The sequence below is a fragment of the Ailuropoda melanoleuca genome, chromosome 10 (genome assembly GCF_002007445.2).
Source record: "Ailuropoda melanoleuca isolate Jingjing chromosome 10, ASM200744v2, whole genome shotgun sequence".
NCBI classification, from domain to species: domain Eukaryota; kingdom Metazoa; phylum Chordata; class Mammalia; order Carnivora; family Ursidae; genus Ailuropoda; species Ailuropoda melanoleuca.
In genome coordinates this window covers 2,402,359-2,421,827 of record NC_048227.1, presented here as the reverse complement: position 1 = coordinate 2,421,827, position 19,469 = coordinate 2,402,359, and the positions used below count along the sequence as shown (strand labels likewise).

The window sequence follows — 19,469 nt, the reverse complement described above, 5'->3', positions numbered from 1 at the left end:
CAGTTAAGAGAGGCAGAATATAATGTACATTCTTATCAAACACATGTGGAATGTTCACAAAAATTACCAAATATTAGGCCAAAAGAATATATTCACAAACTCAAAAAAACAGAAATCATATTAACCTTTTTAAATGAATGCAGTGAGTTTAAGTTAAAACATAATTACAAAAAGTGCTATCTCTATATTTACCTACTTAGCCATAAGACCTTATGTATAAATGTGTTTGGGAATAAAGGGGGGGAAGAAAAGAAAAATTTGCATTTCCTTTACACATAAACACTATTTAGAGCTTACAGAATGAAGACTGGGAAACAGTCTGAGCAGGGTCAAAAAAAATTCACAGCATAAGATTTATTCACTAGAAAACATAAGACACTGAAAAGAAGTAAAGTTTTTAACTCAGAAAATGACTTTTAAAAAAATGATCACAAATAAATCCAAAAAACAAAGTAGAATAAATCATTAAAGACAAAAGAAAAAATAAATTAGGAAACAAAATAAAAATACCAGGACATATGAAATCCAGGTGCTCTGAAATGATCAAGGAAACTGGCAAAGTTTTGCAAATCAGATAAAGAAAAAAGAAAGTTCAAATCACAGATTTGAATAACCTCAGATTTGAAAAAGATTATTTTCTACCATAAAATTTTAATTTTAAAAACCAGGCAGGATGGATAAAATATTAGAAAAATGTACTAAAAACTTCATAAAGTAAAACCACGAACAGACCAAATAATCACAAAATTAAGATGACAGGTAATGTTTTAACTATAAAAAAAAAAAGAAAGAAAGAAAGAAAAAGAAAAAGCACTAAGTTCAGATGGTTTTTGGAAGTGTTCTAAATCTTCAGGGAATAGATAATTCCTACTATAATATAAAACTGCCTAGGACAAAGAAAAAGAATTTTTTTTAAAAAAAGCTACCTAACATATTTTAAGAGACCAACATAACTGGACTCATCAACAGGATGAAAATAGAAACTTAGATGGAAATAGCATTTATGAACATGGAAGTAACATTTTTAAACAATGTATGATTTTGAAGTATAAAAGCCAGCCAGGTGTTGTACCTGTTTGGGGTTTATCCAAGGTACATACATATAGTCAACGATAAAAGAGGGAAAAGGAAAAAAGTGCTAATGATTTTACTATATTATGTATTAAAGGAGAAAAAAAATCCTGAGATTATCAAGTAGAGGCAGGAATATCATCGATAATATTCAACTCCAATTACTAACAAAAATGCTTAGCAAAACCAAATAAAGGGTATATACCAGAAATTCAGAGAAAACTTTACATTTATTGGTAAAATATTAGAAGCATTCATTAAAAGAAAGAGTAAAACAAGGAGATATACTCTACTTGCTACAAACCTAATCTTTGGGTAATGCAATAAATTTAGAGCTATAAATATTGGAAAAAGCAAGATTACCATAATTCACAAATAATGTGATAATTCACCTATAAAATCAGAGGTAATCAACAGAAAAAATAAGAAATTTTGGCAAGTGGGCCACATACAAGGTCAACACAAAAATCAATAGCTTTCTTACACCTCCAAAATAGCCAATTTAAGAATCTAATAGAAAAAAGCAACAAAAACACTAAAGTGGGTATAAAACTAAAAGAAATGTTCGAGATCTTTATGAAGACAACTATAAAACTTTACTGAAGAACATAAAAGCCTGGAAAATGAAAAGATACACTTTGTTCAAGAATGGTGAGACTCAATATTGTAAAGGTGTCCATCCGTTTTTAACAAATTCATTGATAAACGTAATCCCTATCCCTACCAAAATTTCAACTTGATTTTTCAGGAACTTGACAAGCGAATCCCAAAACTTACATAAAATAAACAATATGTAAGAAAATATTTTAAAAAACCTTGAAAGAGTATGAGCTACACGAAACAATACAAAAGCAACACAGCACTGTCTTAAGTAATATGGTGTGATATTAATAAAGAAAGAATTAAAAAGCCTCAAACCCATCAAACATCATCATTGTTGCCTAGGTCTTCATTGTAGCTAACCTTCACTTGGCACTTATGTCAGAAACACGTCTAAGTTTATTACGTAGATAAGCTCATTTAATTCCCACAACAATCCGTTAAACTAGTTATTTTCATTACCCCACTTTACAACTGAGAAAACTAATACACAGAGAGGCTAAGTAACTTGTCTAAAGTCCCATAACTAGTGCTCTGCAGGTCGTGCATTCAAGCCCAGTACCTCTGCTCATAGTAACTGCCATATTATCCTGGGACAGCTCAAGGAGTTTGAGAAAAAAAAGAGGTAAAATTGCCAATCAATGGACATGCTGAATATTGTCACATACCTCTCTATGCTCTTCTGCTCTCTGCTCTGTACCCCAGGAGGCTGACCTATTGGGACTACTCAGTTGGCTCCTGTGACTTCCAGCTGGTTTTATCCAATGCGGAACAAGGGTAAAGAATTAGGTCAAGGGACTTATTCTGAATCCTACCTGCCCCCAAGCCCCCATCCCCTTTCTATAGTGTTGCCACTTTCTATACGGTTGCCACTAGGCTCATGACATCCCTGGACAAAATGCCACAGCTCCTATCAGATGGCCTTTCCACTCAGCTCTCTGGACATCTGTTTTCCTCTTTCATGGCCTTATCACTTAGAGCCTCATGGTGGAAAAAGCAGTTGTCGCCTACTTCACAGAAGGACAGAGTTCTTTTCCATTTCCCTAAACTGCCACACATTGTGAAAGACCCTTTATTAAACTCTTCTCAAATTATCCCTGTTTGCTTGCACAATCTGTTTTCTGCCAGGACCTCACTGATGCACTGAGAAAGGATCAGTTAATCAATCAGCTATCCTTTTAGGCAAATGAATGGTTAAAGCCCTCCCTCATAATACTCACAAAAAATATTCTAGACAAATTGAAGATCAATACACTCAAAGTGAAACTTTATAAATATAATGGAAAGTATAGAAAGTATTTCATAACCTTGAGCGAGGATTCCTTCTTCAAAAGACACAAAACTTAAATCACATGAGAGAAAAACTTAATCAATTTAAAGACATCAAGATTTTTAATTTTGTGTGACAAAAAACAAGCCAACAGATTTGGCAGGGAGAATTTGTACTGTGAGAAAGGATGACCAATTAAAGCATGTAAAAGAATGTCAAAACACCTATGGGAACGATGAACCACACAGCAGTTAAGTGAAAGGACAGGTTCTACTAAACATATTGTAAAGCTCCAGTAATAAAACATATATTACTGGAGTTTGAAAAGGTAGTGGTTTCATCTTACAGACAAATGACAGATCAGACACCCTAAACTACGTAACTACTGAAAACAATTAAAAACATTAGATGAAATATTTCAAAGAAAAGTATTCTAGAATGTATTTCTGATCAGGCAAGAGCTTAAGAAATTGGCAGGGGGAAAATGTGGAAGCTGGACTTAAGGGCAGTGCGTTTTTACCATCTCTGAATTCCAGTGGCCTGGAGCTCTAGTTTGATGGCTGTCGGGAGTATCAGAAACAGGCAATGAAGTCTATGGTCTCTACGGAGTGGGAAGCTCAAAAAAGACTTCTGAATTAAGTTTGAATCCCAAAGTCCTTTGATCAGGGCATGAAGGTGAGTGAGAAATAAATCCCTGTGTAGAAGAGAAAAGCAAAGGAACAAGTCCGATTTACTAGAGTAGAAGGGAAAGCTCATCCCTGAGAATTTATAACCACCAGGGGGCCTCACACATGTCTGCAGCCCAGATTCCAGCTACATTACAGGGAAGTCCAAAAACAGCCTGCAGCAAACAATTTTTAAATGTAGCTCTCAGGTAGTTGTGGCCCTGGGCAACTGGCAAAAGCAAATGCAAATCCCCTCAAGAGGACGGCCTCTTCAATTCAGTATTCAAAGCATTACTGAAGGCAGCCAAACAGAGAGGTAAAGGATTAGCAAGCAATTCACACAAGATAAAATATACATAATCAATAAACAGAGAACACAGGAAAAAAACATGAATAATCTCACCCTTGCTAACCAAAGACATGCAAATGAAAACAATAATCAAATACCACTTCACCCACTTTTTGGGCAAAATTTGTGAATCTCATAATATCAGGCACTAACAAAGTTGTGGGGAAACTAGATTCTCACATGTTGCTAACTCATTTATTATTCAACAAATATTTACTGTGCTCCTAATATGTACTTGGTATTATTTTAGTGAAAACACCAAGTCTGTTTAGTTTGTATTCTAGTAACCAGAGCCAAACAACAAATAAATAAGTATATGTTAAGGGGAGAGAGAAGGGTGGAGAGTTAAAGGCTGCAAAGAAAAATAAATCAGGGTAACTATACAGAGCAAACTTTTTCTGTAAATGACCAGATAGTAAGTGTTTTAGGCTGCACAGGCCAAATGGCCTCAGTCAAAACTATTTAACACTGCCAATGTAGCAAAAAAGTGGCCACACAAAAATACGTAAATAAGTATGACTATGTTCCAATAAAACTTTATTTACAAGAAACTGCCCAGGGCCAGATAAGGCCCTCAAACTACAGTCTGTCAACCCCTATTACAGAATGAAGAGCAAATAATTTGTTTTTTCGTCTTTTTGAACTATGGTGAAAGCTTAAAATATAAAGAAAAGTACAAAAAATAGCTTAGCAATTACATGTATACCCAACACCCAAGTTTAATATGAACATTTTGCTATATTCGTCTTTTCAATATTTTGTTGGATTATTTCCAAGTAAATGCTAGACGTCATGATGGGGCCTCATACATCTCAGCATACATCTTCTGGAAATAAGGATATTTTTCTATATAATCACACTATTGTCACAGATAACAAAATTAACAGGAATTCCTTACTTTCATCCTATCCTCAGTCCATATTCAAATTTCTACAAATGTCTAAAAAAATTACAGCTGGTTTGTTTGAATCAGGATTCAACCAAGAACCAACACACTGCATTTGGTTATGAGTTCACTCTGAAGTGAGTTTTAATCTTCACACACATGAACTCACAATAAAAATGGTAACATATAAGGAAAGAAAGCATCACAGGAAGGATCAATAGAAAAAGCAAACATAATCAGACTCAAAAAAAAAAAACAACTTAAGACATAATGTTCAGATACAGAACATGAGGTACGGTATTCAGTATGTTTTTAAAAGTAACAGGCAAGCAAAGCCACAAGAAAGGACCAAGGGACAATGAAAATATGACCAGGCAGATTTTATAGAGAATACATTTTCTAAAAATAAAAAAAAATATATAGAATCACCTAAACAGCAAATTAGATACAGCTTCCAGGAGAGAATTTGTGAGCCAGGAGTTGGGAAGAGTAAGTTACCTAGAATGCAACATAAAACAACCAGCAGCAAGACACATATAACAGCACCCCAGAAGAAAATGATAGAGGGAAAAAACAGAAACTGCAAATCTTCCAGAGTTGATGACAGACACAAATCCTCAGATGTGGGAAGTACAATGAATCTCAATACAATCAAGATAATTAGGAAGAATTCACACCTACACACATTATCATGAAACTACAAAACACGGAAGACAAACAGACCATCTTAGGAAGAGAACTCAATTCACTGAGAACTTCTCAATGGCAATAGTGGAAGCCCAAAGACAAAAGACAACTTTATGATGCAGACAGAAAGTAACTGTTAGTCAAAAACAACAACAAAAACCCAGAAGGATGCTCTGAAATGCAAGACAAAAAGCTGGGTTAAGAAAATAGTAAACATGATTAATTCCCAAAAAATATAACCACATAAAACAACAATAATGATATTGCATTTGGGGTTTATAAAAAATGAGAACTAAATATACTAGAAAATAAGAATGTGGAAAAGAAATGACAAGATTTAAAATCATTTAGTGGTCCTTGGAGTGTAAGGGAGAAGTCTTTAGATTCTAAGTATGCATGTTAAACCATTAAGAATAACTACAAAAATAACAGAAATATAATCTATTAAATCCAAAATAGTGGAAGAAAACTGAAAAAGGATGAAATTTTTAAAAGCCAAAGTGAGGCAAAATAAAATGGTAGAAATAATTCCAAATATATATATAATCATATCATTTTGAGTTCTCTAATTAAAAAGTACTGTCAAACTGTAAAAAAAAAAAAAATTCATAATCTACAAACACAATGATTACAAAAGGATTATTCACCATGACCAAGTGGGATTTACTTATGGGCTGCAAGGCTGATTCAACATCTGCAAATCAATCAATGTCATACACTACATAAATAAAAGAAAGGACAAGAACTATATGATCCTCTCAATAGATGCAAAGAAAGCGTTTGACAAAATACAGCATTCTTTCTTGATTAAAACTCTTCACAGTGTAGGGATAGAGAGAACATACCTCAATATCATAAAAGCCATACATGAAAAGCTCACAGAGAATATCATTCTCAATGGGGAAAAACTGAGAGCTTTTCCCCTAAGGTCAGGAACACGACAGGGATGTCCACTCTCACCACTGCTGTTCAACATAGTACTAGAAGTCCCAGACTCAGCAATCAGACCACAAAAACAAATAAAAGGCATCTGAATCAGCAAAGAAAAAATCAAACTTTCACTCTTTGCAGATGACATGACACTGTATGTGGAAAACCTAAAAGACTCCACCCCAAAATTGCTAGAACTCATACAAGAATTGAGCAAAGTGGCAGGATATAAAATCAATGCACAGAAATCAGTTGCATTTCTATATACTAACAATGAGACAGAAGAAAGAGAAATTAAGGAGTCAATCCCATTTACAATTGCACCCAAAACCATAAGATACCTAGGAATAAACCTAACCAAAAGGCAAAGGATCTGTACTCAGAAAACTATAGAACACTCATGAAAAAAATTGAGGAAGACACAAAAAATGGAAAAACATTCCATGCTCATGGATTGGAAGAACAAATAATGTTAAAATGTCTATGCTACCTACAGCAATCTACACATTCAATGCAATCCCTATCAAAATGCCATCAATTTTTATACAGAGCTGGAACAAATCATTCTTAAAATTTGTATGGAACCAGAAAAGATCCCAAATAGCCAAAGGAATGTTGAAAAAGAAAACCAAAGCTGGTGGCATCACAATTCTGGACTTCAAGCTCTATTATAAAGCTGTAATCATGAAGACAGTATGGTACTGGTACAAAACCAGACACACAGATCAATGGATCAGAATAAAAAACCCGGAAATGGACCCTCAACTCTATGGTCAAGTAATCTCCGACAAAGCAGGAAAGAATATCCAATGGACAAAAGAGTCTCTTCAACAAATGGTGTTGGGAAAATTGGACAGCCACATGCAGAAGAATGAAACTGGACCATTTCCTTACGCCATACACAAAATATACTTAAAATGGATGAAAGACCTAAATGTGAGATGGGAATCCATCAAAATCCTAGATGAGAACATAGGTAGCAATCTCTATGACCTTGGCCACAGCTACGTCTTGCTAGACACTTCTCCAAAGGCAAGTGAAACAAAAACAAAATGAACTATTGGGACCTCATCAAGATAAAAAGCTTTTGCATGGCAAAGGAAACGGTCAACAAAATCAAAAGACAACTGACAGAATGGGAGAAGATATCTGCAAATGACATATCAGATAAAGGGCTAGTATCCAAAATCTATGAAGAAATTACCAAAGTCAACACCCAAAGAACAAATAATCCAATCAAGAAACCGGCAGAAGATGTGAACAGATATTTCTCCAAAGAAGACATCCAAATGGCCAAAAGATACATGAAAAAATGCTGAACATCCCTCAGCATCAGGGAAATACACATCGAAACCACAGTGCGATACCACCTCACACCAGTCAGAATAGCTAAAAGTAACAAGTCAGGGAATGACAGATGTTGGGGAGGATGCGGAGAAAAGGGAACCCTCTTACACTGTTGGTGGGAATGCAAGGTGGTAGAGCCACTCTGGAAAACAGGATGGAGGTTCCTCAGAAAGTTGAAAATAGAGCTGCTCTATAACCCAGCAACTGTACTGCGAGGTATTTACCCCAAAGATCAATGTAGTGATCTGAAGGGGCACCTGCACCCCAATGTTTATAGTCCACAATAGCCAAACTATGGAAAGAGCACAGATATCCATTGATTGATGAATGGATAAAGATGTGGTGTGTGTATGTGTATATGTATATATACACATATGTATATATATGTGTGTGTGTATATATATATTGTGTATGTGTATACACATATATATATACACACACACACATACACACACACACACACACACACACATATATATATAATGGAATATTACACAGCCATCAAAAAATGAAAACTTGCCATTTGCAACGATGTGGATGGAATTAGAGGGTATTATGCTAAGCAAAATAAGTCAATCAGAGAAAGACAATTATCATATGATGTCAAGGATATGTGGAATTTAAGAAACAAGGTAGAGGATCACAGGGGAAGAGAGGAAAAAATAAAACAGGATGAAACCAGAGAGGGAGACAAACCATAAGAGACTCAAACTGAGGGTTGCTGGAGGGTAACTGAGTGATGGACATTAAGGAGGGCATGTGATGTAATGAGCACTGGGTATTATTTATATAAGACCGATGAACCACAGGCCTGTACCTCTGAAACCTATAATACATTATATATTAATTATCTGAATTTACATAAAAAATGTTTTAAAAAAACGAGAGAGCGAGAGACACACACACACACACACAAAACATAAGCATATTGAAAGACAGAACGGTAAAGAAGGAAAAAAGATATAGAAGGGAAAGATTAACCAGAAATCTGATGCAAGGCTCACTGGGCTGAAATAGGCAATCCTCCTTTCTGGAGACCCTAGGAGAAAGAATCTATTTCCTTGCTTTTTCAAGTTTCTAGAAAGCACCTGCGTTTTTTGACTCATGGTCCCTTCCATCTTCAAGCCAGAGACAGTTGATGGAATACTTTCACATCACACTGCTTTGACCTCTTCTGCCTCCATACCCCACATTCAAGACCACTGTGATTATACTGGAACTACCCAGAAAATCCAGGATAATCTCCATAGTTTAAGATCACATGATTAGCAAACTTCATTCCTTCTGTTACCTTAATTCCCCTTTGCCATGTAAGTGAACATATTCACAGGTTCTGGAAATGAGGGTATGAACATCTTTTTGTTTTTGGTGGGGAGGTGGGAAGGAGGAAGACATTACTCTGCCTTAAAACTTAAAAAGAAAAAACTGAAAGAACTTAGAGAAATTTACAGATACATCATTTAATGGAATACTTTAACATATCTCTCTCAGTAATTGCCAGATAATCAGACTAAAAACAATCATTAAAGATATTGAAGATTTGTACAATATAATTAAGCTGATTAATAGATATTTTTAGAACCTGTATCCAACAGCTGGAGAATAGATACTCTCATGCAAATGTGAAACATTTACAAAAAGTGACCACATACTGGGCCATAAAGCAAGTCTTAAGAAATTTTAAACAATCTGTTTAATATATCTCATATTCTACAACTATAATGCAAATTTGAAATCAGGATTTCAAAAAAAAAAAAGGAAGTTTTCATTTAAAAACACATATCTAATTCACTGATTGAACAAAAAATCATAATTAAAATGTTAAAATGCTTACACATGAACAAAGAAAATAACACGTATTAGAACTCCCAAGAAGGAACAAAAGTGACAGAAAATCTCTAAATTTAAACGCTTCAATTATTAAAAAAAAAATAAAGGCTGAAAGCAATGAACTAAGCATCTAATTTAAGAATTAAGAAAGGAACAACAAAATAAACCTAAATTAGGTAGAGTACAGAAAATAATAAAAGAAATAAATTAATTAACAAAGATTCAATAGAAGTTCAACAAAACCTTTGACTCCTTGAAAAGCCTAATAAAATTGATATATTTCTAGCAACATTGATCAAGAACTGGGTGATGGGCATTAAGGAGGGCACATGATGCAGTGGCCCTGGGTATTACATAAGACTGATGAATCACTGACTTCTACCTTTGAAACTAATAATACAGTGTATGTTAATTAACTGAATTTAAATTAAAAGAAATTTTTCAAAGAAAGGAAGGAAGGGAGAGAGGGAGGGAGGGAGGGAGAAATAGGTCCCCACACAAATGAAAGCAAAGATACAAATGTAACATTCATGGTAATTGGATATTCAACTGTATTTGAATTTTATTTAAAGAGAAGATGTAAATGTGACATTCCTGGATTCTTTTTCTAATAATTACATTTGTATGTGTTTAAATACTTTCTCCAAATTAAAAAAATCAGGAAATAAGTGAAGACCTCATTGACAACAGCAATAATAATATTAAATGCCTAATAGCACATTCACAAGAAATGTGGAGAATCTACCTCAAAAAATTAGGGACATAAAAATACTTGATATATAGAGATTTGCCATGTTCTGGTATACACAGAAAAACCTAATAACATAAAGATGCCAAAACTCCCAAATTTATAAGACAAGTTTATAAAATAAGAAGAATTCTAATCAAAACTCCAAGGAGTTATAGTAGAGGCAGCTTTCAGGCAAACAGGTTTGAGCAATGGAATGTAGAAAGGGCCCCCAGTGACCCCCCGGCTGAACACAGACAGACCCATCAGGTGAACCACCTCGTAACACCCATAGACCCAAACTTAGCAATGGGCTACTTACAACTGGGCACAGTGACCAAAAAGGGAAAATGCCCTATGTCGCTATACCTCCTCACTTTCCCCCAAAGAGGCCTCACCCACTGCCTCCTCGCAGACACCCTCTCTGTGCCTTACCGTCCTGCCTTCCAGGTGTATTCAACAAACTTCTGTTGCCTTTTTTCCTCAGGTGAATTCTTTCACAGCCTGTGCCACCGTTTTCCATGTGATCTTCACCCCACATCTGGGGGCCCCCATGCAATAAGGAGAGACCCCACATTTAGATACCTCAGGTTATTTTATAAAACATAAAATAATTCTCAAGTTAATCCTCGAGTAAATGGAGAGTAACAGCCAAGAAATTTTGGGAAAATAACAAGGGACATTTGCCCTAAAAACATGAAAGTGTAATACAAGGGGATAATACCTCAACATTTGTTTACTGATACAAGGATTTAAAGACAAATCAGTGGAACAAAACAGAAAATCCACAAGGGTAATGTTTCATAAGAGGTATGTTTTAAATCGATGGAAAAGGATACACTACTAGAGAAGAAAATACAGGTACATTTTCATCCAACTTCTCAATGTACACATTAGATAAAAACCCTGAAGCAAAAATGAATCATTGGGATGTCACCTGTTGCAAACAGGAAATCTACGACAACTGGCTTAACTGCAGAGCAGACGGAGGTCATGTTTCAGGTTCATGTTGACCAAAGTTCTGGTTCCACTTTGCTACAGTTCTCTGGATCTGCCCTTGTCAGCATGTACCAGTTCCTCCACAGTATGGCTCCCATCACACCTACGGGGTCTCAGTCCTTCATCTGTAGGCCTTCATCGGATCTAAATTGGAACTGCTTTTCCTCCATCCATGCCTAAAGTCCTCTTCATACACCCACCTCTTAATAGTTACTGTAACCAGGAGAATGCCCTGCACTAGTTGGACTAGGCCTGAATTCCATTCACAGGAAGGGGCCCGGGATTTTGCCTTTAAACTCAACCAAACAGAATCAATGTTTGGGTGAGGTTATCCAGACTATACTGCAGCTGCAGAAAATGGCTGGGGAGAAAGAACTAGAGATTTGAAAAGCTTACTACAAAGAGACTGACAAATTTAGCTATATAAAAACGGTAGATTTCAATATAGAAAATAAACCCACCACGTACAAAATCAAAAGATCATGGCACAGTAAGAAAAATGATACATACACTGAAATTTTAAAAATGGTAAAGTCCTATATGACCCCAAGCTTTTGGTAATAAAATCTTGAAGGATTTTACTAAGCCATAGCATTTGGCAGGAAAGTGGAATATAGATTTCAACAACAGTAGCAATATGATAATTTAGAAAAAAAATGTCACGTCTGCTTTAAGAAACAATAATATTGAAATTGCTACTGACCACCTTTTGAAAATACAGCCTTGTAATTTTGGATGTTCACAGGTAACAGGAACTGAAGAAGACTGTCTACATGGAAATGACACACTGCTTTGGATCATGGAATCCTTTGTAATGTTCAGGTCATTAACATTAAAGAAAGCCATAAAACGTGGAAACTGATCAAAGAAAGAAAATTACAGGAACAGCTTCCATATGCATATTATACATTTTAGGATGCACTCCAAAACCTTTGATGAATGAGACAGGATATAAATAAAATTAGTCACTTCATCCACAAGTGAGGAACATTGTTTTGAAATAGGTTTTAAATTGGTTTTTAAAACACAGGTTTAAAAATATACAGCACCTTTTCCATGATAAATAGAAGAAGTTTTAATTAACAAAGATAATAAGCAGGATATATAAACAGGTTCTAAAACTAAAGATACTAAATTATAGTGGAATTTTAAAAAGAAAGTCAAAATGTTTGAGTTAATTAGTGTTTTGGGGCAGAAATCATATAGAACAATGAATAATTAATACCTCATGGTGCCACAGGAAACTACAGAACTAAAGCAATTTTTTAAACACTGCAGATCCACTCTGAAATCATACATTTGTACATGAAGATCATATGTGCGGGTATAATATACATCATTAAGATGCATATACAAGCTGGACTTGACAAATGAATTTCTTTACTTTTTGACCAATTCCCCCATAGACTTTTAGCTGGAGGGGGGAAAAACTGGCCGTAATGTAACAAATAATACCTAAAAATAAATCTTTTGAAAATCAAACAATTAAAGATTCCAATAAAACATTAATAAAATAAACTTCACAACTGAAAATTAAGTGCAGGGAGAAGAAAATGAGTATGCCAAGCATCTACCGTGCTGCATCTGGCTCCTGCCAAACCCAGTGACCATACACTGAGCGAGATGCAAGTGCTCTGAAGGCAGGACACCCTACTCTGGAAAGGCTGTCGTAAGGAAGTCTGTGTGGTTTGACAGATCCATAAGGAGACAAAGCAATGAGGACGTCTTCCCAGAGGCCTTTAGGATGAGTAGCAGTTTTGCAGGGAGAGTAGGTGGGACAGTTCATGGCACAGGATTGGGGAGGGTGGCAGGAAGCACAGGGGAGTAATTCCAGACAGAGCGAAAGAACAATGGATGGCTGAAACACAACAGAAAGCAGCCGACAGCTGCTAAGGTCCCAGATCCTGCTGGACCTCATTACAGGCCATGTGCTACAGAAGGGACAATGGGAAGGAACTAGAGAGTCTTAAGCTAGAGAATGGCATGATGAAGTTTGTTTTAAAAGCGTTATCCTGGTTGCTGCATACTGGATGGACGGCAAGGTGCCAAAGTGCCAAAGCAAGAAAATCAGTTACGATGTCACTACAATGATCCAGCGGAGAGACAGCAGTCGTGTGAACCAATACGATGTCATTACAGGTGGAGAAAAATAGGTGAGAGAGAAATATAGGACGCAAACGTGGCAAAACAGCTCTGGATTCGATATAAAGTATGAAAGAGAAACGTGTATCTAGATGGAGGATGGTGCCCTTAACCAAATCAGAGAACACCTTTTGAAAGGGGATCCAGGCAGGTAGGCAGCAGGGCGAGACTGAGGTTAGTACTGGACATCATGAGCAGGAAGTGTCTTTAAAACATCTCGTGGAGAAGTGAAGTGGACAGGCAGACGACCCTCATACAATCTCACATAGCAGGCATCTACCTCATTTCATAGGTAAAAAAGTCAAGGCCCAAAGATGTCAAGGCATTTGCCTCAGGCCACACAGCTAGCAAATAGTGGAGGGCATCTTGTAACCCAAACTATTCTGACTTGAAAGCCCAAATCCCTTCCACTACCCTTCACTGCTATGGTAGCTAAGAATATATACAAATTTGGAAAAATAGCCTAAGCAAAATAAAGGCAAGACAATGGTCTAAAACGATCACCTAGCTTCTACCACACTTTCTGAACACTGTCATATACATTAACACCTTACGCTGGGAGCTAGAGCTCTATGTTTAGGAAGAAGTTGGAAGTAGAATAAAGGTGACCAGAAGAAAAAAAAGTAGTAATTCAAGATATATTAGTAGCTGAAGCTGTAAGGAAAATGTAGTAATGAATAAGCATATGGAAGTGTAGGGCAGAATTCAAAAGGCTTTTCTGGAGGTCACTTTAGGACTGCCACCATCTCACTGTTTGCAGGAGTCCCATCTAGAGAGGGGCGGTCCCTCGGGGGTTTACAACTCCACAAGGCTATTCTTCAAGTCAGCCTAGAGGTCTGTTTATGCTATGTGCCTACTGATAACACACAACACAAATCTACAAGGATTATTAAAGAAGTCAATTTGTGAAGCATTTTAAGAGGTGCAAGCCGCATAATTACAATAAGCATTCACACACAATTTCACTCATTTTCTGCATGTTCTTCTAACTGATTCTCCTGGTTTGGGGAAGGATTTGGGGTAGAATCAGCTTTCTGAGAGGTGGTGTGAAAGGCCTGGAGTATGAAATTTGGGTTTGAAGTTTTGTTTCACTTACTTTAGCAAATTAGTTCATTGATTTGCAGGTGTGTTTTTTTCATCTTAGGTAGGAGTCAACCTTGACCTACCTCACAAGGTTGCTGTGATGTTCCAGTATATTGGTGTACGTGAAAATATTCTGTAAGCCAGAAAGAGCTGTGCAAATATAAGGGGTAATGAGGAGGAGGATGACGACGACGATGATGATGGAGCAAGAAGAGTAGCAAGAGAAATAAAGGGGAAGAAGAGGAGGGAGGGAAAGGGCCTTTCTTTCATTTTCTTCCATCAGTCATGCTCACGAGTGTTTCTTCCCTAAGCACTGCCAGCAACCACAATGTCTGGAGCTGTTGCCCTGCATTCTAATGCCAGCACTACTGTTACTTAGCTTGTAACTTAAGCAAGTTGCTGGCCTCAGTTTCTTCAAATAGACATTGAGTACCTTCAGTCCAAAGTTCAAAATTTTGACAGCTTTCTGGTGTTACACACACGTTAACCAAATAGTGATTCATTTTCTTCAAAATTCAAATGGTAGGGGCATCTGGGTGGCACAGTCAGTTAAGCATTCAACTCTTGGTTTCAGCTCAGGTCATGATCTGAGGGTCATGAGATGGAGCCCTACGTTGGGCTTCACCCACAGCATGGAGTCTGCTTAAGACTCTCTCCTCTCCCTCTAAAATAAATAAATAAATCTTAAAAAAAAATTCAAACAGTAGTATCCCATTTAATTCAAGCCTTCGCGATGGGGAAGTAACCATTTTTAATTAAGTACAGAACCAGTAATTACTGGTTACAAAATATTCTGTGAAGATATAACAATAATAATTGTATATATTTGTTCTTTTAAGACCCACATACTATCTTTGTCTTGTATTGTTTCCTAACTTATTAGCCTCATCACTCTAATTAGATAGTGCATCTCCTCAGGAAGAAAATCACTAAAAATTTTCCTTTCCTTTCCACTGTCTAGCAACATAAGGGGCATGTGCCAGATCCACAAATAAAATTTGTACAAAATGTATAACGTGTTGAAACCAAACTGTTCTTTATAATCCCTCCGCCTGCAGCAAGAGCAGCTTCAAAATTATAAAAAAAAAAAAAAAGAACAAAAACAAAAACATTATGGCTAAAAATGGAGTTCTGAGAATATCTAGAAACAAGAGATGCAAAATAATATTTATAATCCTTCTTGCCAACAAAAAGTAATGAAGAGAACGATGGGTTTACTAACCCAAAACATAGTGGGGCAGAAGCCAGAGATAGAGGATGAGGAAGCACTCACATACACTGAAACAATACCACTTCTTTTGCATAAGCAAAAATACAGAAGAGGATATGAAGACTACAAAAGTAAAAAACTGACTCAGGACTACAATGCATGCTTCAAGTAATAGTGATTGTAGTTATGAATGATTTGAAGAGTTTGATTTTTTTAAGAGGGAAATGAGCCTTTTCCACAAATCAAATGCAAAATACTTCAATATTTGTTGCAGAGAAACAAATTGAGGTTTAACGAATGAAGTCCCAGAGAATGCTTCAAACTAGCAGAACCAGGCGAGTTGTACATTAAGAACAGTAAACCAAATGGACTATAAAAAGTCAAATTATACAAAGCTTATTTTGTTCTTGGCTACTAAAAGAAGCATTTTTTTCTTTCTTTACAATGTTATCTATCAGTCCACTTGAACACAGAGCTTGCTTGTGTAAACTGACAGCATTTCTTATTCTTGACTTCCTTTAAATATTTTAGCCAAATTGAAAACACAACGTAAATATGCCAAATTGAATTTCATCTGAATTAGTTGAAGTATACAAACTGACTGCTCATATTGCTAACTTTATTAATGACTCCTTAATTAACAAGGTTTTAAGTACCTGTAGTTTGAGGATTAACACATATTAAAAATAATATGTGTTATTATTGGTGTGTGAAATAACCCAATTTACAATATCAGGAGATGATAATGATTTTGCAGAAAGAAACAAGGTCTAATAAAAATAATCTAGATTCCTAATACCACTTACTGACAATCACAGCTTTACATCATGCTAAAATTACATATTTATCTCCTCATTAGCAACTAATCTCACTTACTCTTCTTGCCAAGCCAATTATGAGAAAATTTTCAAACTCAAAGGAATTAATAGGATACTTGGACCTCTCTCAGTCTTCTCATGACTCAAGTAATTAGCAAGCACTTATATATGAAATCCAAATAGTTTTCCTAAACTAATTAATGAAATGAAGGACATCAAAATGTTATCAACTAATAGCAACTCAAGTCCCATATTCCAATAGTCCTCAAACAGATATAATAATTGCCAGATGTTGACAGGGTCTTTTTGGTCAACTCAGAGATTACTTGGGGGGTGAAAATGAGAAGAAGGAAAGAGAGGTGGTTGCTTATCAATACAGCAAATTATTTACGTGATAAAGGAATATTTTATAGGCAATACCTTGTATATTAAACAGCTTCTGGATTCTCCAACTCTTTAAGCACATAATACAAGGTGGATAAATGATTATAGCAGAAATTTGCATTTATATGATATTTTCTTCCAAGCAGCTCAAAATGGAAAAACATAAGACTAAGCCATTTTCTCAAAATTTCATAAAAAGACTGGAATTTCTGAAAAGAAATTCAGAAAGCTTGATTCTCCCGTCAGCTTCTTATTTTCTGTGTCTTTTCAACCATTCATTTCAGAAATCAAAGTGTAACCCTGTATTAGATAGACTTCCTTATTGCTCCCTCTCCTTCCACACACCCAACTTCAATAAAGAGTTTCCATTGTACCCTGCTACAGGTTTTTCTTTCTCCTCAAGGTTTTCTCACTGACTGGCTGAGAAGGCTCAAAGCAGACTTTTTACAGACATATGTTATAAATTAATTTCATTAGTTGTTCTTAGCTCTAAGTTTTTAAAAGGTTAAAAGTAATAGTAAATCAGAAATTCAATTTAGTTTGAGTATAGATTTTGTATTTCTTTCTAAAAGAGAAGCCCTTCAAGAGATCTTTAAATAGTTGTATATAGTGTTTTAAGGATAGTACATGAACTTTCTCTGAAGCCTACAGCATCAGATCCTATACCTGTTAGGTTTGTTCCTGGTAAAGACTACAAATCCAGAGCCTGGCACAAAATAAGCAGTGTGTGTGTGTGTGTGTGTGTGTAAAAGGAGGGAGGGGATTGGCATATATGATGAGGGAGCAGAAGGCAAGCAGAGGACAAAGCACAAGCTGACACCCCACAACCACCCCCCCACAGTCAAGGTGGGATATGTGTGACATTTCTCAGGCACTCCTGGCTGCCCTAAAGCTAAGGGAAGGAAGAACAAATGGTTAATTTAGAGATTATAGTCCTGAGAAGTCTCCCTCAATTTACAAACGTCTTAGCGATTAACAGGAAAAAAAGCATTCTTGTTTTGAAAAATATTTTATTTATTTGAGAGAGAGAGTGAGCACGAGAGAGGGCAGGGTCAGAGGTAGAATCAGACCCCCCACTGAGCAAGGAGGCCAGTATGGGACTGGATCCCAGGATCCTGAGATCATGACCTGAACCAAAGGCAGATGCTCAACCAACTGAGCCACCAGGTGCGCCAGGAAAAAAGCATTCTTATCAATAACCTAACTTCCAAAAGGAAATGTAGATAAAATTAAATGTCCTTATAATCTGTAGCCCAATGACAAATACTTAAGGCAGGAAGAGTATAATGTTCCTCCAGGAAGCTCCCAACTGTCTTCATGTTAATGCCTTGCTGGAGGGAAAAACCACCTTAACTTGACAATGGCAAGGCCTTCAGCATCTTGTAGGTCCTCTTCAGCATAAGAAAATTCTTTTGAAAACCTCCCTTTTTCCTTATATCCCCCAAACCCCAAATCCCAAATACATAATCCGCCACCTCTCACAACCCCGGTGCAGCAGCTCTTTCTCCCCACAAGTTCTGTCCCTGTGCTTTAATAAAACCACCATTTTGCACCAAAGACGTCTCAAGAATTCTTTCTTGGCCATAGCTCTGGACCTCACCCCACCAAACCTCACTTATATTCAAAAATTACATCATATGCATCTCTGAAATCTTTAAACTCTAGATTCAGAAAAGACCAGTTAAGAATTCCTTCCAGGACGCTAGGCCCCAAAAAGACTGAAAACAAACAGAACGTCATTCATTTCTTCTCCACAGACACTAAATATGGTAAAATTAATGGACAGAAGTGCTTCTGGCCATCAATATTTTTGCATGAAATTTGTGTCTGTGCTAAAATAAACAATATTCCCTCATACCAAGTAAGGCAAATCCCTGAAATCTTTAACCTATGATTAAACCACTGATCAACATAGTTATTTTCCTATGTCTTAATTCAGAGAAGCAGCTTCACCTGATCTGAAATCTTAGGAAGCATTTTCAATTTCTTTGGGAAAATGCCTGACAGACTTCTTTTTAATCTCCCTTTAGATAAAGCTCTCTGAAGATCAAAGAGGCCTCACTCAGGCAGATGTGTTTTGCTGTCAATGGCTAAGAGGGAAAAACAGACTTCAAGCAAACTGCTCAGAGAATCCTTAAATAATTAGGCATTAAATGGAGAATACAAAGTGTTCAGAAAGGTCACTGGATAAGGAAAAACATGGCATTCACTCACAAAAAAACTTTCTTTGGAAAACCAAGCTAGAAATAAGCCCTGACTGGAAAACCAAATCACAAGGAATTAGATCAGCTCTCCGTAAACACTCAAAAATACTGAAATATACATAGCCTAAGGCTACTTACTGCAAGTCTTCAGTTCTATTTTACTAAAGAATATCTGGTGAAGTCAATTAATTGATACAAAATTCCAAATTTAAAACCAGCCTGTATGGTATCACATGATCAAAAAAACACTCCTTAAACCTAACAATG

General features: G+C 36.2%; 1 protein-coding gene across 7 annotated transcripts in view; it reads right to left on the bottom strand.

Annotated features, from left to right (window-relative positions):
* Nucleotides 1–19,469, bottom strand: part of SDK1 (sidekick cell adhesion molecule 1) — an 867,584-nt gene that overhangs the window by 647,606 nt on the left and 200,509 nt on the right. Inside the window, exon 2 of one of the 7 annotated variants that reach the window (XM_034669742.1) lies at nt 10,798–10,903. The exons of 5 other annotated variants lie outside the window; for them this stretch is intronic. In XM_034669742.1, coding sequence (XP_034525633.1) covers nt 10,798–10,903 — 106 coding nt within the window. Of the gene's footprint in view, nt 1–10,797; nt 12,264–19,469 lie in introns of those variants that run through there. One more of the 7 variants, XM_034669741.1, reaches the window with a different exon arrangement.